The sequence below is a fragment of the Rhinopithecus roxellana genome, chromosome 7 (assembly GCF_007565055.1).
Source record: "Rhinopithecus roxellana isolate Shanxi Qingling chromosome 7, ASM756505v1, whole genome shotgun sequence".
Taxonomy (NCBI): Eukaryota; Metazoa; Chordata; class Mammalia; order Primates; family Cercopithecidae; genus Rhinopithecus; species Rhinopithecus roxellana.
In genome coordinates, this window is record NC_044555.1 from 20,204,250 (window position 1) to 20,224,272 (window position 20,023).

General features: G+C 40.1%; 1 protein-coding gene across 5 annotated transcripts in view; it reads left to right on the top strand.

Annotated features, from left to right (window-relative positions):
• LOC104656747 (ras-related GTP-binding protein B) overlaps positions 1-20,023 on the top strand; it is a 40,087-nt gene that overhangs the window by 16,178 nt on the left and 3,886 nt on the right. For 4 of the 5 annotated variants that reach the window (XM_030934517.1, XM_030934516.1, XM_030934512.1 and 1 more), the window contains 2 exons: positions 15,859-15,954; positions 18,147-18,269. In XM_030934517.1, the coding sequence (XP_030790377.1) occupies positions 15,859-15,954; positions 18,147-18,269 (219 nt within the window). The remainder of the gene's footprint in view (positions 1-15,858; positions 15,955-18,146; positions 18,270-20,023) is intronic. The other variant, XM_030934513.1, reaches the window with a different exon arrangement.

Genomic DNA, 20,023 nt, shown 5'->3' on the forward strand with positions numbered 1-20,023 from the left:
CGACTTGATCTTGGTGAATGATCTCTTTGATGTGCTGGTAGAATAGGTTTGCTAATAATGTAGTTGAAGATTTTTGCATTTATGTTCATTGAGTATATTGATTTGTAGCTTTCTTTTTTTATGTCCTTTTGTGGCTTTGGTATCAGGATGACACTGGCTTTGTAGAATGAGTTAAGGAGGATTCCCTTATTGTCAGTCTTTTGGGGCAGTTTCAGTTGGATTGGCATCAGTTCTTTGTCTCATAGAATTTGGCTATGAATCCATCTGGTACTGGGTGTTTCGTTTGTTTGTTTGTTTTGTTTTGATTTTTTGGTTAGGAGATTTTGGGCTTTTTTTTTTTTTTTTTTTTTTTTTTTTTTTTTTTTTTTAACTGATTCAGTCTCACTAATTGTTAGTGCTCTGTTCAGGATTTCTATTTTTTTTTCCTGATTCAAGCTTGTGTGGTCGTGTATTTCCAAGAATTTATCCATTTCCTCTAGATTTTGTACTTTGAGTGCATAGAAGTGTTCATAGTAGTCTCAGTCATCCTTTGTATTTCTGTGTTATCAGATGATGTTTCCATTTTCATTTCTGATAGAGCTTATTTGAATCTTCTTTTCTTACTTTATCTAGCTAGTGGTTTATTAATTTAGTTTATCTGTTCAAAGAACCAACTTTTTGTTTCATTGACCATTGTATTTTTTTAATTTATTTTCAATTTTCTTGAGTTCTACTCTAACCTTTGTTATTTCTTTTCTTCTGCTAGCTTTGGGTTTGGCTTGTTCTTGTTTCTCCAGTTCATTGAGTTGTGATGTTAGGTTGTAAATTTGTGATCTTTTTGTCCTTTTGATGTAGGCATTTAGTGCAATAAACTTTTATCTTAGCACTGCTTTTGCTATACCCTGGAAATTTTGATAACTTGTGTCAGCATTTTCACTCATTTCAAAAACATTTTTAATCTCCATCTTGATTTTATTTTTGACCCAAAGATCATTCAAGAGTCGACTATTTAATTTCCATATATTTGTATGGTTTTGAGAGTTCCTCTTGGAAATGATTTCTGGTTTTATTCTGCTTTGGGTTGATTCGATACTTGATATGATTTTGATTTTTTAAAATTTATTAAGTCTTGTTTTGTGGCCTGGCATATGATCTATCTTGAAAAAGTACCATGTGCTGACAATAAGAATGTATATTCTGCAGTTTTGGGGTAGAATTTTCTGTAAATGTCTGTTAAATCCACTTGTTCTAGAGTCCAGCTTAAGTCCAGTGTTTGTTTGTTGACTTTCCATCACAATGATCTATCCAGTGCTGTCCATGGGGTGTTGTAGTCCTCCATTATAATTGTATTGCTTTCTATCTCTTTTTCTTAGGTGCAGTAGTTTCTGTTTTATGAATCTGGGAGCTCTGGAGTTAGGCGTGCATATATTTTGGGTTGTTATATCTTCTTGTTGAATTGATTTCTTTATCATTGTATAATGACATTTTTTGTCTTTTTTACTGTTGTTGATTTAAAGTCTGTTTTATCTAAGAATAGTTATTCCCACTCACTTTTGGTTTCCATTAACATGGAATATTTTTCCTACCCATTTACTTTAAGTCTATAAGCATCTTTACAAGTTAACTGGGTATCTTGCAGACAGCAGATATTTGGTTTGTGTTTTTTTTCCATTCTGTCCATCTATATCTTTTAAGTGGCACATTTAGACCATTTACGTTCAATGTTAATATTGACATGTGATGTACTGTTGCAGTCATCATGCTGCTACCTAGTTGCTTGATTTTCTTCAATGTGGTACAGTTTTATAAGTCCTGTGAAATTTTTACATTCAAGTGTTTTTATACTGGTGCATATGATCTTTCATTTTGATATTTAGAACTCCTTTTGCATTTCTTATAGTTCTGGTCTAGTGGAGATAAATTCCATCAGCATTTGCTTGTCTGGGAGAGACTTCATTTCTCTTTCATTTATGAAACTTGGTTTTGATAGATACAGAATTCTTGGCTGACAGTTATTCCATTTGAGGAGACTAAAGATAGGACTCAATCCCTTTTGGCTTGTAATATTTCTGCTGAGAAGTCTGCTGTTAGTCTGATAGGTTTTCCTTTATAAGTTATCCAATACTTTTGTCTCACTCTTCTTAGAATTATTTCCTTCATGTTGACTTTAGATAGCCTGATGATTTGGTAATGTCCTTTTTATAATGAATCTCCTGTGAGTTATTTGAGCTGCTTGTATTTGGATGTCTAAATTTCTAGCAAGACCAGGAAAATTTTCCTCAAATATTTCCTCAAATGGGTTTTCCAAGTTTTTTGCTTTTTCTTCTCCCTCAGGAACACCTGTGATTCTTAGATTTGGATGTTTTATACCTAAACCCATATTTACTGGAGACTTTGTTCATTTCTTTTAATTCCTTTAAAAAATTTTTTATCTGATTGTGTTAATTTGAAAGACTTGTCTTCAAGCTCTGAAATTCTTCTTCTACTTGGTCCAGTTATTTCTTTATGTTGGTTTTTAACTTTCTCTTAGATATCATTTAGCAACCTAATAATTAACATTTTGAATTCTTTATCTGATATTTCAAATATTTCATTTTGGTTTGGATCCATCACTGGAGAGTTCGTGTGATCTTTTTGGGGTTGTTGTAGAACTCTGTTTTTGCACGTTACCAGAATCATTTTTCTGGTTCCTTCTCATTTGGGTAGATAATTTCCTCTTATTATTTTTAAATTTATTTCTGATTTTACCGGGTTTTTAAATTTTTTTCTCCCCTTGATGATGTGACTTTAATGGGTGTAGTGTATGGTCACCTAGCTTTGGCTCTGGGTGCTTTCAGTGTCAAAGACTGTGTATGAGCTCTTTGGTTGTAGAGAATCTTTGTGCAATGGCTTTCTTAGCTGCTGGTTATAGTAGCAGTGTGCTGGGCATGTGAGAAGGCTTACTGTCTCCCATGGGCCAGTATGGCAGAGGTCTCATGAAGCTTATCTCATTTCCCCATGGTGTATATTTTGTTATTTTTGTGAAAAGTATACTGGGGAAAAAATAACAAAGTGCATACCACTGGGGAATGAGATAAGCTTCATGAGACCTCTGCCATTGAATAGTTCAGCCTTTATGCTAGTACACGTACCCACAGGTGAAAACCAGCTGCAGCTGAAGCAGGTGGGTATATGCAGTACCCCGTTTGTGGGTAGACGGCCCAGCCTTGACTGAGCTGGCTGGGGGAGCTCTCTGAAATGTACTGAGGTCTTTGCAGGGGTACAGAAAGGAGCCATCTCAGCTCCTCTCCCAGGCCAGCAGGAAAGCCATCTGCTTCCCCATCATGCCCTTGTCCCAGTGTTCTGGATATTCAGATCAGACAAGCACCTCTGTCCATCTGCAGGAATGCTGACATTCCGTGTAAAGAGGGGTTGTGACTTTACTTCTTATGCAAGCCTGAACCCAGAAGGCACTCCTCTTGTGGAGACGTAGTTACCCTGAAGTGCTCCAGAAAGACTGTCTATAGGCACACTCATGCTGAGTTCCTGGAAGAGAAGCCCCACCTGTATCTGCAAGTGCTGGGCAAGGGGGAGAAGTTTCCTTCTCTAGGTCCCTTCGTGAGCCCCAGAGCTGCCTGACTGCTGGGGTAGAACTGCAGTTTTTCACCACTGAGCATGGCCTTGCACCTGTGCCTCAGCTGAAGGAAACTTCCCCCAAGTGGAAACTTCTGGGACTCAAGGCCTGCAGTCTGGTTTCTTTTGTCCCACAGGGTGCTCCCTTGATGTGGTGCACTCCCTGCTCCCATAGCACTGTGGCAGTCCCTGAGGGCCAGACTGCTGTGAATCCTGCTGCTCATCTGGTCTAGCCACCTTGTGGGCTTCCACACTCTAAGCTGTTGCTGGGGGAATATGTGCAAAGCATCCAGTGATGTGAAGACACAAGGATTGAAGGTCCCTGAGCAAAACAAAGTCTCACAATGGGTGCACATCCAGCATGGCACCCACTGCTATAGCTCAGGTCCAGAGGAAAAGTGAAGGGACCTTGTGCTAGGAAGGTAATGCCCTTGAGGAGTCCCTAAATCACAGCTCACTCTGGTACTTGTGCTCACGAGTGCAGAGAAGCCCTCTTTGAGCTTGGATACCAGCAGTCTGCTGCAAGGGCCAGAGAGGCCAAGAGCACTCCCATCTCCCCTGTCCACAGATTACTAAATCTCTCAGGGTTTGATCTCTGCCAGCTTCTTGTTACTTTCTTTTTTCTTTTTTGGTGTGTCACAGATTCTTCCAGTGAACTCTCTGATAAGCTCCAGCACTCTCCGTTTAACATTCCATTTGGGCTACGATTATTCACCTGTAATTTTCGTTCTTCCTTCTGAGGAGAACTGGTCACTGATGCTTCTTATCAGCCAGGTGGAGAAGCTTTCTGATGCCTCAGGCTGTGGATAGGTCTGCAGGATGTGCAGTGGCTTAGGCTCTGCTCTGAGCTTCAGAGGGGGACAATGTTGGGTGGATCTGGACCAAGCTGCCCTGCCCTCTGGTCTCCCAGCAGCAGGTGTAAGCACAAGCTATGATAAGGGTAGCAGGGGAATTACATAGACTCTGAAAGATTTCCCTGGCTAAAAATAGCATTACTGTGATGGCTTTCTCAAATCCCAGCTATAGTAGTAATGTACTGGGCAGATGAATAGGCTCAAGACCTCCTGATTAGCTGGGATGGTGTGGGTAAATGATGTTAGCTGAGGTCATGCAGAAGTTTTCTCCTTCTCAAGTGGTGTGTTATTGTGTCAGCAGATGTTGTAATGGGCTGCACCAATTGGTCTCTAGCCAGGAGGTGGTGTTTGCAGGAGAGAGCTAATTGCTATGGTGGCCATGGGATTTGTGCCTGGCTTATGATACCCAGGGGAAGTACTTGTGTCTCAGGCGATGGGCAAGGCCATGAAACTCCCAAAAGTCCCTGTCTGTTGTGTTATGCTACCAAGGCAGGTGGAGGGGCAAACCCAGGTTTGGGCTGGGTCAAACAGATTTGCATTCTGGCTCCTCGTGTGTAAGCACAAGCAGTGGTCCCAATGGGGCTTGGAAGGCAGTTCCCTGGCCACTAGGGTAATGTTCCAGAGAGAAGCACAACTGACTCTGCTGCCCAAAAGAATCCACATTGGGAGGAGTAGCAGATGTCAGTGAGACCCACCCAACTCCCTCACTCTTGACAAGGTGGGTCTCACACCCAAAGTCTTCTGCTGGCAACGGCTAGCTGGGTCCCAGGCAGTCTGTGTTCAGAATGCAAAACTGCCCCAGGCCATAAGCCTTCCTGCTGCCTGAGACAGAAACCACGCCTTTCAGGCCTCACCTCTCCCTGTTTGTTCATGAAGCTGGGACACTTGGCTGCTGCTCCTGTGGCAAGAGCATACTTCCCACTCGCCCCTCGGTTCTGGCCAAGGGAATTTGTCCCCATTCGAGAGATTAGAGTGCAAATCTCAGTTGGGAGCTTCTCGCATCCTGTGACCACTGCCTGAGTCAGCTGTAAGGTTCCTCTATCAGGAATGGTTTCCTTCTGTCCCCACTGGGGTTTCAGGGTACATGCAAAGTACTGCTGTTTTTCATATACTTCCTACTGCTCACCAGATCAACTCCAGTGCTGGGTAGGGTTCAGGTGCTCCCCTGTGGCCTGGCTTGCTCAGCTCCTCAGTAGGAATGTGTATCGAGGAGACATTCTCTCCCCCTTTCATGCTCTGGAGACTCACAGTGGTCTGCCTGGCTCATGGTGTAGGTTGCTGCCCACCACTTCTTTCAAAGTGTCTGAAGTTTCTTTCAGGTTTTCTATTGAGTTCCTGTGTTCCTTCTTGGATAAAAGTTTACACTGTGAATCTCTACACACCACTCTGCTGTTTCCAAGCAGGTGAGGCCCGCTAACAAAGCCTTCAGTCTATCATCTTGGAAAAAAAAAATCACTTGTAATTTTGATTAATCATCTTATTATTTTCTAAATGCGTATATAAAGATTTCCAAAGATAGATTAATATTCTTCAAGATACTTTAAGCTTAATTAAGAAAAGTATGTTCTTTATTTTATTAAAAATATAGACTTAGAAGTTTTAGGTAAAATGGTTAGTGTACTTCCCTAAATATCCATTTCAGCTAAGGTTGCTGCAAAATTAATTGTGATTTTGAACCATGAATTTTAAATCATAACTAGGCTCAAACACATCTTTCTTAATGAAAATAGGAACCATTACAATTAGCACATTTTTGCCAACAAGAAACACATTTTATTCCTGTAGCACAAAAATTCGTGCTTCGGGATTCGACAAACTCTTGGAAAGCATTTTCTGCATCGTGCTGGCTGTGGAAGTGTTTTCCCTGCAAAAGGTTGTCAAGATGCTTGAAGTGGTAGTTGGTTGGCAAGAGGTTAAGGTGAATATGATGAATGAGGCAAAACTTCGTAGCCCAATTCCTTCTACTTTTGAAGTGTTGGTTGTGCAATGTGCAGTCGGGTGTTGTCATGGAGAACTGGGCCCTTTCTGTGACTGGTGCTGGCAGCAGGTGTTGCAGTTTTTGGTGCATCTCATTGATTTGCTGAGTGTATTTATCATATGTAATGGTTCCCCGGCGATTCAGAAAGCTGTAGTGGATCAGACCGGCAGCAGACCAACAGTGACCATGAGTTTTTTTGTGCAAGTTTGGCTTTGGGAAGTGCTTTGGAGCTTCTTAGTCCATCCACTGAGCCAATTGTCACCAATTGCCATATAAAATCCACTTTTTGGTGCACACCACAATCCAACCGAGAGAATCATTTGTTGTTGTTGCATGGAATAAGAGAAGACAACACTTCAAAATAATGATTTTTTTTTTTTTTTCTCAGCTCATGAGCAAACCTGTTGAGCTTTTTTACCTTTCCAATTTGCTTCAAATGCTGAACAACCATAGAATGGTCGACGTTGATTTCTTTGGCAACTTCTCGTGTAGTTGTAAGATGATCAGCTTTGATGATTGCTCTCAATTGATTGTTGTCAGCTTCTGATGGCTAGCACTACGCTCTTCATCTTCAAGGCTCGTGGTCCTTTGCAAAATCTCTTGAACCACCATTGCACCATACGTTCGTTAGCAGTTTCTGAGCCAAATGCATTGTTGATATTGAGTTGTCTCCGCTGCTTTATGACCCATTTGAACTCGAATAAGAAAATCGCTCAAATTTGCTTTTTGTTTAACATCATTTCCATAGTCTAAAATAAATATAAAATAAACAGCAAGTAATAAGTCATTAGCAAAAAAACATAAAGCGAGAAATGGACATTAAAATGATGTCTCACATAACCACATTTACTTAAGAATGTATTCCAATATCAAATGGCAAATTTCAACAATGTGTGTATCTTAGAGTTCTCCAGGGAAACAGAACTAATTGTGTGTGTGTGTTTGTGTTTATGTGTGCGCTTGCACTCACACATGCGCCCATGTGTAGAAAGACAGAAAGAGACACACACGCAGAGAGAGGGGTATTTATTTTAAGACCTTCAACTGATTAAATAAGTCCCACTTACGTTATAGGTTGTAATCTTTACCCAATGTCTCCTGATTTAAATGTTAATCTCATCTGAAAAATACCTTCACAGTGATATCTAGACTGCTGTTTGACTAAATGTCTGGATACTGTGGCCTAGCCAAGTTAACACATAAAACTAGTCACACCCCTCGTCAACTTGGCACTCATACACATCTACTGAAACCATACTTAATCTTCAAATAAAAACAATAACGAGGTCATACTTCCACTTAACATGATACAGTAATCCTGCATACAACCAAAAATGCACTAATCATTTTCCCAGAAGAGGATGTAAAGTTACTGACTAATGTTTACTCTTCTTTTACATTATAATGTAAAGTTAACAATACTTAAATATTATGATATATCATATGATATGTTCATGATAAGGGATTAAAAGGGAAAAAGTAGACATTTACTTTATATACATAGATGTTCATAACAAAATCAAGATGAAGTACTCTTGACAATTGCAATTCTCATTTGTATATCTGGTCATGTGATTTTTAGCTGGTATTTATAACTGCCTTATTCAGTTCCAGATTACCTTTGCCCACAGCAATCACCTCAGCTTGTTGTATTCTCTGGTGGGGTGACCCAAAAACCATTAGTGGACCTTCCTGAATTGGGCATTGTCATTTTCCATTGAGTTTAATTACAGAACATGGTATTACTAAGAGACATCCTAAGAGCTCTCCTATATTACAGAAATAATCTTCTTTCTTACCTCTGTTGTGGAGGAGCAATCCAGGTTCCCCATGGTAGTCAGGATCAGTCAGTCCAGTCAGCATAGTAACTTCCTTCATTGCCTGTTGATTCAGAGGCTTGAGGGACCCAAGGTGGCTGGTTGGCAGTCTTAACTTCCAGTTCAGTGGAATCACTGTGTCTCCTGGTATACACATTTCTGCCTTTGGAACCGAGACCTCTAGGCTAGCAGAGCATAAGGTTACAGGGGCAAGAAACAAAAATTTTGCTAGTGGGTCACTGGAGTGAGTGGTGGCACAGTTTCCACCCCATGAATCCTCACTATGAAATAAAAAGCACCATTTACTGGACGCTGATTCAGAGCACATACAGCCTCCTAGAGAACCTTGCCTAGCTCTGCAAAGTATTGCAACATAGTTGGCACTGTGCGTCTTCAAAAGGCCATTCGAACCAGGTATGATGGCTCATGCTTGTAGTCCTATCTCCTTGGGGGAAGGTAAGGCAAAATTGCGTAGCCTCGTTGAAATCCAGCCTAGGAACATAGTGAGATGCATCTCTAATTAAAACAAAACAAAAAGGCCATTCTGCCATTCTGTCAAGCCAGCTGCTTTAGGATGGTGGGGAACATGGTAAGACCAGTGAATTTCATGAGGATGAGCCCATTGCCTCACTTTATTTGCTGTGAAGTGAGTTCCTTGATCAGAAGCAATGCTGCGTACAATACTGTGATGGTGGATGAGGCATTCTGTAAATCCATGTATGGTAGTTTTGGCAGAAGAAATGCATGCAGGGAAGGCAAATCCCTATCCAGAATGTGTAATTCAGTAATCATGTCCCTTCCATGATGGGAGCAGATGAGTGTAATCAGCCTGCCACCAGGTACTTAGCTGATCAGTTTGGGAGATAGTGCCATTATCAGGGACTCAGTGTTGGTCTCTGTTGCTAACAGATTGAACACTCAGTCATGGCTGTAGTCATATCAGCCTCAGTGAGTGGAAGTCCATGATGCTGAGCCCATACATAACAACCCTGCCACCATGGCTACTTTATTCATGAGCTCATTGGGCAGTTACCTGCATGGTTGGAGAAAGAGGGTGAACAGGTCATCCTATCCACTTGGTTATTAAAATTCTCTTCTGCTGAAGTCATTCTTTGGTGGCATTCATATGAGACACAAATATCTTCACATTTTTCACCCATTCAGAAAGATCTGTTTATATACCTCTTCCACAGACCTTTTTGTCACCAGTTTTCCAGTCATGTTCCTTCCAAGTCCTTGACCATCCAGCAAACCAGTGGCCACAGCTCATGAATTGGTAACTAATTGTATGTATGGCCATTTCTTCTTCCTAGCAAAATGAACAACCAGGTGGTCAAAGTTCTGCCCATTGGGAGGATTTCCCTTTACCACTTTCTTTTAGGGCTGTCTCATAAAGGGGCTGTAGTATTGCAGTTGTCCACTTCCAGATGGCGCCTGTGTATCATGCAGAACTATCTGTAAACCAGTCCTGAGTTTTCTTTCTCTGTCAGCTGATTGTGGGGAACTCCCCATAAGGCCATAGTTGCAGGCTGGAAAAGAGAGGGTAGTATAGGCCTGGCGTGGTGGCTCATGCCTGTAATCCCAGCTCTTTGGGAGGCCGAGGTGGGCAAATCACTTGAGGTGAGAAATTCAAGACCAGCCTGGCCAACATGGCAAAACCCCATTTCTACTAAAAATACACTAATTAGCCAGGTGTGGTGGTGTGTGCCATGCGCCTGTAGTCCGAGCTACTCAGGAGGCTGAGGCACAAGAATCGCTTGAACCTGGGAGGTGGAAGTTTCAGTGAGCTGAGACTGTGCCACTGCACTCCAGCTTGAGTGACAGAGTGACTCAAAAAAAAAAAAAAAAAAAAAAAAAAAAAAGGGTAGTATAGCAGGAATGGGGACTGTGGCCATGTTCCTTACTTGTTCATCCAAGGCCTACTTGAGCCTGATCTCATATATACCACTTTAATTTAGTGATGGAGTCCTACTGTGTATGCACAACTTTATGGCTTGGTAGGTCAAATAATACCCGGTTCATGATCGGTAGCTCAGGTCTCATGGTAACTTAGTGGCCCATGATTAAGTGCTCAGTCTATACTAAGACCTAATAGCAAACCAAGAACTGTTTCCCAAAAGGGGTATAGTTATCTGTGAACAACAGCTGGGGTTTGCTTCAATATGCTGAAGGCATGTACTGCAATTCACGTATGAGGCCTTGCCAGTGACTCCAAATGGCATCCCTGTCTGCCATTGACACTTCAAGCACCATTGGATGTGCTGGATCGTATGACCCAAGTGGAAAGCAGCTTGAATAGCAGCCTGAACCTTCTGTTCTGGGAACTACTCAAAACTATCAGGTTTTTGGGTCACTTGGTAAATGGGCCAGAATAACACAGCCAAATGAAGACTGTGTTGCCTCCAAAATTCAAAGAGGCTTACTAGATGTCGTGCCTCTTTCTGGGTTGTAGGAGGGGCCAGATGCAACAACTTATCGTTCACCTTAGGAGGGATATCTCTCCATACCACTGCACCCCTCAAAATTTCACTGAGCAGAAATAATACCACACATCTACAGCCATCTGATCTTTGACAAACCTGAGAGAAACAAGAAATGGGGAAAGGATTCTCTATTTAATAAATGGTGCTGGGAAAATTGGCTAGCCATAAGTAGAAAGCTGAAATTGGATCCTTTCCTTACTCCTTATACGAAAATTAATTCAAGATGGATTAGAGACTTAAATGTTAGACCTAATACCATAAAAACCTAGAAGAAAACCTAGGTAATACCATTCAGGACATAGGCATGGGCAAGGACTTCATGTCTAAAGCACCAAAAGCAATGGCAACAAAAGCCAAAATTGACAAATGGAATCTAATTAAACTAAAGAGCTTCTGCACAGCAAAAGAAACTACCATCAGAGTGAACAGGCAACCTACAGAATGGGAGAAAATTTTTCAGTCTACTCATCTGACAAAGGGCTAATATCCAGAACCTACAAAGAACTCAAACAAATTTACAAGAAAAAAAACAAACAACCCCATCAAAAAGTGGCAAAGGATATGAACAGACATTTCTCAAAAGAAGACATTCATACAGCCAACAGACACATGAAAAAATGCTCATCATCACTCGCCATCAGAGAAATGCAAATCAAAACCACAATGAGATACCATCTCACACCAGTTAGAATGGCAATCATTAAAAAGTCAGGAAACAACAGGTGCTGGAGAGGATGTGGAGAAATAGGAACACTTTTACACTCTTGGTGGGATTGTAAACTAGTTCAACCATTATGGAAAACAGTATGGCGATTCCTCAAGGATCTAGAACTAGAAGTACCATATGACCCAGCCATCCCATTACTGGGTATATACCCAAAGGATTATAAATCATGCTGCTATAAAGACACATGCACATGTATGTTTATTGTGGCACTGTTCACAATAGCAAAGACTTGGAATCAACCCAAATGTCCATCTGTGACAGACTGGATTAAGAAAATGTGGCACATATACACCATGGAATACTATGCAGCCATAAAAAAGGATGAGTTTGCGTCCTTTGTAGGGACATGGATGCAGCTGGAAACCATCATTCTCAGCAAACTATCACAAGAACAGAAAACCAAACACCGCATGTTCTCACTCATAGGTGGGAACTGAAGAATGAGATCACTTTGACTCAGGAAGGGGAACATCACACATCGGGGCCTATTATGGGGAGGTGGGAGGGGGCAGGGATTGCATTGGGAGTTGTAACTGATATAAATGACGAGTTGATGGGTGCTGACGAGTTGATGGGTGCAGCACACCAACATGGCACAAGTATACATATGTAACAAACCTGCATGTTATGCACATGTACCCTAGAACTTAAAGTATAATAATAATTAAAAAAAAAAAAATTTCACTGAGGTAGAAGGCCCCTGAATTTTTGTCAGATTTCCTGTCCCCTGACATGCAGCTATCTTACCAGTACGTCTAATGTAGTTGTTGCTTCTCGCTCATTAGGTCCCATCAGCATAATGTCATCAATGTAATGGATCAGCCTAATATCTTATAAAAGGGTGGTCAAGATTCTTGTGAAGCAAATTATGACATAGGACTAGAGAGCTGATATACCCCTGCAGCAGGACAGTGAAGTGTATTGCTGGCCTTGCCCGTTGAAAGCAAACAACTTACAGTGTACTTATGGTGGACCTTAATAAAGACAGGTATGGAGAAAAGAGCATTTGTTAGAAAACTAGCTGCATACAGGTACCAGGGGATATGTTAATTTGCTCAAGCAATGAAACCACATTTGGCACAGCAGCTACAATTGTAGTCACCATCTAGTTAAGTTTATGACAATCCACTGTCCAGGAGTCATCTTTCTTCTACCCAGGCTGAATAGGAGATTTGAAGGAGGATGTGGTGGTAATCACCAACTCTGGATCTTTCAAGTCTGATGGTGGCATTAACCTCTGCAATCCCTCCAAGAATATGCAATATTGCTTTTGGTTACCATTTATCTAGGTAGAGGTCATTCTAATGGGTTCCACCTGGCTTTTCCACCACAACAGCCTACACTACACAGGTCCAGGGACCAATGAGGGATTCTGCCAGTTTTTGAGCATGTCTGTTTGAATTATGTACTCTGGAACAGGAAAAATAACCCACAAGAAGGTTGCAAGGACCCACTGGGTCTACATGAGACAGACCTGAGCTAAAACTCCATTGATTACTTAATCTTTATAAGGCCCTACTTTGACTGCTGGATCACAGTTACATTTTAGGTCTCCCTGGAATTAGGGTCAATTCAGAGCTAATGCTCAGTAGTAGATTATTTCCTTTTCCCTAACACACAGTCACCCTGGTAAAAGGCCACATAGGTCCATTTACAGGAGGCTGGGAGGAAGATTAACAGTATAAATACTTGGCAGTGTCCTTCCTCAAGGGGACCCAGGCTCCCCTTCATTCAAGGGGTCTGGGTTTGTAAACTGGTACAAGTCTGGGTATTGATTGAGAAGTGGTGACTCTCCAATTTAATAATTCAAATTAAATTTTTTATCACTTGACCTAGAATTCTTCCACGTATACAGATCAAGTAAAAATTTAGTAGACTTCCCATCCATTTCACTTCTAGGAACATCATGATAACTAGCCAACACCATAGGTCTCTACGAGTCAGACTATTCTGATTAATGCTTTGACTCTGCTTCAGTTATGGTACTGTGCCCACCTTGTCTTTGGTGATTAAGTGCCCCCACTTGGTTCCTGCCATTATAGGATCCAACTACTCCCATTGCATTTAGGTTTCCCAATTCAGTGGCAGCAGTTCCCACTGAAAGTTCTAGCCTGCAGAGAAGAATGATCATATAACTGGGGAAAGAAGCTGGGGCTGCCCTCACAAATTTATTTTTCATAGTCATGATGAAAGAAAGGTGTGTCTTCTGGAACCTCGCAGGTTTGGTGAGTAGGCTTTAAATAAATCGGTTAATACTTGAACATTACAGTGTCCCTAAAGTCTCTTTTTTTATGGATCTCTTCTTCTAGAGTACACCACATCAGTTCTGGCATTTTAACTTCATGTCGTTTAGGCCACCTTTTGGTCCATGTTTCATCCAACCGTCCAAACTGTTAAAGCTCTTTCTTACCCCATGGGCTGCAACATTAAGTGTGGAACCTCTGCTTAATGAGCTCCTATCAGTAAATTTAGCCTGATTCAACTTTATATTTTTTCTACTGTTATCCCATACCTTTAGAATCTATTCCCATACATATTTCCTTGGTTTTTGTTTGTAAATTGGAGAAATTATGTAGTTCTTTGGAGTATAGCATAATTCCTCATGGGTCATACTTCACACCTCACCTTTAGGAGCCTGCTGAGACTTGAACTAGTTATAAGTCTAGAAGCAAGAGGGGTAGTGGGGGTGAATCAGGAGTGTCTTGAATGGCAGATACCTCAGAGGAGACCATTGCAGTTTTCTCAGGCCAAATAGAGTTAATCTGAGATACGGATGAGTGGCTGCTTCTACTGGCAAAGAAGACTGATAATTTAAGGGTTCAATTTTGCCAGCTTCATTAGGATCTTCCCAAATAACCTCCATTCCAAATTTTAGAATCCTACTTCTTCTTGGTCAGTGCCCTCACTTTATTAGCAGATGCCCTGTGAGGTTGTGAATTCAGTTTACATTGTAATTCATCCACTTAAAGGATGAGATTCTGAGTTTGGTTTTCATCAGTCTCAGCTCTGCAGCTATAGGGGTTAAGAGTTTTTTTTTTCAGGGCAGTCATAGAAACTTTCTGGTCATTTATAAAGTACTTATACTGATAATTCAGATCTCTGAGCTCATCCTTTCTCTCCTTTGCTCAGCACACTTAGGATCAGCCAGCCAATCTCATATTTGTTATTTTGACAAAAATGTTCAAAATTTTATATGTGGTCACCTGGAACCTTGCCTCTTAAAATATTTTATTAGGAATATCCAGTGGTGGTATTTTGTGTATCTCTGCTGCCACATCACACTATAGATTATCAGTACCCTCTTTTCTACTGGAAAGAGAGTCATTAGGGCCTTTAAATCTAATCAGATTAGAGAACCAACCCCAGAACCAATTTAGAAAACTCATCCTCAAGATTATTCTCTAGAATCACTCTCAGTACTGAAGTCTGTGTTAGGGTTCTCCAGAATAACAGAATTAATGGAATATGTGAATATACGTATACATACATACATACATACATATGTCTGTACGTGTGTGTGTGTGTGTGTTTAGAGAGAGAGATTGAGAAAGATTGAGATTGATTTTAAGGAACTTTCTCAACTAATTGTAGAGACTAGCAAGTCCAAAATTTGCAGGGCAGACTGGCAGACTGGAGACCTGTGGAAGGGTTAATGTGGAGTTAATTTTGTGGTTCAGGTCAGAAAGCAATCTGGAAGCAAAATTCTTTTTTCTTGGGGAAATGTCAGGTTTTTTCTCTTAAGGCCTTCATCTGATTAGATGAGGCCCACCCACATTATACAGAATAAACTACTCAGAGTCTACTGATTCAAATGTTAATCTTAACTAAAAACTGCCTTTGCAACAACATACAGATTGGTGTTTAACCAAATGTCTGGGTATCATGGCCTAGCTAACTTGACACATAAAATTAGCCATCACAGTGTGTATGTACATATTTAACAATAATCCACTGACTCCTGGGAAAATATCTGTGTATATATGTTTATATATATATTTTTCCATATGTATATATGTGTCTGAGAAAGCTATATACAAGGGTTAAAATATTTTCATTTATATATTCTTGGTACGTGTATAACTATCTTAAAATGACCCAGATTTGGTGATTTGGAGTGTTCGATGTATTTTATTAAGACTCCTCTGTATGATAAGCTTTATTTATAAACATAGTGCTCATAGTGAGTATTCAGCATAAGCAGGATAGGCCTGAAGAATTCTAGCTATTGCACTTTTAGACCTGACCTGAAACAATTTCTGCCATCCTAGTTTGTGAAATAGACATACTTAAAATTCCTCTTAGAAAGGAACAAAAAGCTCCTGGTTAAAATATGATAAAATAACTACATCTTAGCTTGAAAGATGAGAACTATTATATGTTGATCAGTATGTTGGGCTTTTTAATTTAGATTTTTAAAGAGCGAGAAGAAGATTTGAGGCGTTTGTCTCGCCCATTGGAATGTTCTTGTTTCCGAACATCTATCTGGGATGAAACCCTCTATAAGGTGTGTATGTCTCCCTGAGTTCCCTCATTTTAAGAGCATGAAAAAAAACCTAGAAGGATATTAACAAAACTAAAAGATTTAAAACTATTTCATAGCCATCTAGATTTGTTGTACTAAAAAGAAAAATAATCTGCAACAAATTGTTTGAAGAATATCAAACTTAACATTAAGAAACTTGGGTTTTGATCTTAGATTGGGTCGACATAGCTACTGAGTCACACTGAATTAGCCAGTTTGGTGATGATTAATTTGGTACTGGTCTTTGTGATAGCAGAGGTTTCACTTACTGGCCATCATCCATTTTGACCTGTTGTGGTCTCAGTGCTGATTGGAGTTGTATCTAGTATTCAGGTACTTCTACATGATATAAGCTAGTCTGCCTAAGTTTGGATGGCAATAAAATGACAATATTTAGGAGAGAGATTGGAGAAGGAGTCTTAGAATCAGACATGTTATGCCTAGCATATGGTATAATAGCTTCAACTTTCATGCCAAATTGGAGACGAGCATTCTTTCAACCAGAAGTACTGTTCCCATTTCTGGAATGGATACCACACTGCTTACACTTATGGAGGTTACAACAATAGCTTTGTTATGGATGAAGCTGAAATTACCTTATTGGCACATAGGCTCCTTATTCTGATTCCTCCCTTTCTCTTACTGATCTGGTTATTTGAAGGACTAGGTCCTTTTGGATCCTCCTGTAGTTAGCCCTTTCCTTCAGACTGCTTCTGGTATCCATTGACAAGTCTGACTCTGGGTAGGAAAGCACCCTTCTCTGTCACTGGTAGCTAGAGCCTCAGTATCATCGGCATCTGACAAGTATCTACAACCAGAAGCACAGAAACCTGACGTGGCAAGGAGAAAAACCATTGGACTTTAAAATAGCCATTGCTTTTTTTTTTTTTTAACTAATTCATTTTCCCCAATATTATGTTGACCTAGCCTCACTCTAATAACATCATTTTGAGATACCTGTCTAGGAAATACTGTTCTAGATTAATATGGGCCGAATTTCTCTCAAAGCCTTATTCCCATAGAACAGGTAACCGTGAATAAGGATGGACATGACGCACTGATAAGAACCAACTGCGGTGTGAAGGATGGCAATACATAACACGACCAAAGACAATTGGCTAATCACAACACTGCTGTGAGTGACAATGTCTCTGCTGTGGTTAGCTTTGGTGCCTTCTCCAAGGTAAATTCAGCAGTGACATTAACACCGACCTGGGAACTTGGAACCTGAACCCTCATGCTTAAGTGATAAAACTAATTGGAACAGAGACATGGCACTTCTGTCTCTTACATCAATGTTGCATAGAGCTGACTTAAATTTTTATATTAAGTTTTATTCAACAAGCACTCATTACATACCTGCTTGATGCTGTTGGATACACAAATGACTAAGACCAGGTTCCTGCCCTCTTGTAGGGGAGAGAAGAACAAAGTACACCTTACCAGACAAATTGGAGTGAAAGTGAAGGAAGTATTATAATGAAAATACAAATAAAAGAGCCTATAAGAATAGAGGGAGAGTGTGGTTAATTTCAACTGCTTACATTAGTCATACTCCTGGATGAAGTCAGTTTTAGGCAAAAACACCGTAGACCATTTTGAATTAAATTGGATCAATAATTTATGCAGATAACAACAAACCTTTGGGAATGATAATGCCACTAGTTTCTCTTTTAATGGTATATTATTCTATTGAGGGGAGGGGCCATTTGTCTATGTGGCTCTGCTACTTTCATTAAATTGATTCTTAGGTATATGTTAAATATAGCATAATTAGGTTCTGATCTTTAGAGAAATCTACACTGTTGGGCTTAAATATTTGTGACTAGATTAGGAGCTTTTTAACAGAGTAGATCATATTTTTCAACTTTTTTCCTAAGGCAACATGATGGCATTAAATATTTGTTTGCTTTCAATTATCAATGGAAATAAGTTTCTCCAGCATTTTACAAAAGTGTTTGAACTTAAAAAAAAATTCAACTCAAGGATAAAAATCAGATGTTAGCTTCATTTTCTCATTTCATTTGTGTTATATCAGATTTAATGTCAGTATTTGTTTGGGACTGGATTATCATCATATTTTGCTGTCCACATGTTATAATGTGCTTACTAATTTCAAAGGTCTGGGACTGACTAGCTGTTAATAATAGTACACTGTGTTTCTGTTCTGTTAGGCTTGGTCCAGCATAGTTTATCAGCTGATTCCCAATGTTCAGCAGCTGGAAATGAACCTAAGAAATTTTGCTGAAATTATCGAAGCTGATGAAGTACTTCTGTTTGAGAGAGCTACTTTTCTGGTAAGAACTTTCTGCTTTGCAGATGTACTTCACACTGTACCTTCTTTGTTTTCAGCAACAGAGAACAGCATGTCACTACTTTCAGGAAGAACCTTTTTCCCTCTTGTCAACTTCAGCATGTACAGCCTTATTTATAAAATAGTATTGTCAGCAAGTGACCTGAAAGAAGGAAGCCCTTTGGTGTGTAGCTCTTTAGAAGTTAATGAAACTTAGATTTTTGCAGGTATTTCTTACTAGTGAGTTCAGATTGTTGGCTGGGTGTGGTGGCTCACACCTGTAATCCCATCACTTTGGGAGGCCGAGGAGGGTGGATCACCTGAGGTCGGGAGTTTGAGACCAGCCTGACCAACATGGAAAATCCCCATCTCTACTAAAAAATACAAAATTAGCCAGGTGTGGTGGCACATGCCTGTAATCCCAGCTATTCAGGAGGCTGAGGCAGGAGAATCGCTTGAACTCGGGAGGTGGAGGTTGTGGTGAGCCGAGATGGTGCCACTGCACTCCAGCCTGGGCAACAAGAGCGAAACTCTGTCTCAAAAAAAAAGAGAGAGAGTTCAGATTATTTATGCTAATAACTGTTGATTTATGTTAAAGGATTCCTATTTCCTGTGGACTTTTATTATGAAATGTGGCATATTTTCCTTTTGAGAAAACTCACATCCTATCCTTTTCTCTAAAAGACTCATTGAAAACTTTTAATGTAGAAGAGACATTATGGTCATCTCAGTGACATAATTAGGAGTTCACATGAAGAAGTGGAGAGGGAAAGAGGCAAGTTGGTATTTCTATTTTTCTTGTAAATTGAGCTTAGCAACTACATTAGAGCCTACTGTTTGTATAACCCTGAAAGGGGGATGCAAAAACCAGTATTGTATTTGTAAATACATTTTAAAAATAGCAATAACAGAAACTAATTTAAGATGTCACAACACACTGCATAAGTAATTGCTAATTAGCCTTGGTAAATGTAACTCTAAGAGCCTTTACCAGTAAATAATTTGTTTCTGGGCCCTGCCAATGCTTGGTGATTTTAGAAACAATATTTAATCTCTAGGGGCTTGTTTTCCTTCTACAGATATCTAGATCATAGATTTATTGTGCAGATGAAAATGGGACACAGGAACATTGAGCACCTAGCAAGCCTTGGCATTTAGCTGGCAAACTATTAAATATTGATTCCTTTTACTACTATAGCAACAGGGCAGAGAATCTAAAGTACAATTTTTCCCTCTTCCTTTGTGGAAATATTATTTGTAACCCCAAGAGTATTTGGTATAGTTGGGGCAAGGAGTCCTAATTAGAGTATCTTTCTGTCAGCCCACTGACAGAGGTCACTTGCTTGGAATTGTGCTACCCTGAGCCTGTTTTTCCTGCTAGTGTGAGTAACAATGAGCAAGAAAGCTATTCTGTCTTGATGTACGTGGCAGGACCGAAACCTACTTCAGCAGTATTCCCCTACTATGTCTGCCACACATAGTTGTAGAGGTTAACCTAATATAAGCTCCCTGTTCCTCACTAATAGTAACAGGTAGTTTTTGTTTCTCTTGAGACCAAGTTTAGATGTGACTGAACATTTTCACTGAGCGGGGTGAAGTCAAGCAAGGGGGATTTGTTCTTCCACTGGTATAGAAATTATGTTTTGAAATTTTCACATTGTCTCATGGAATTTCCCTGTGAGTTTTCTTCTGGTGAGTGACTCAGTTTTGCTTCCTACTAGACACTCTGCATCTGTATATTCAGCCTATAGGTAATAC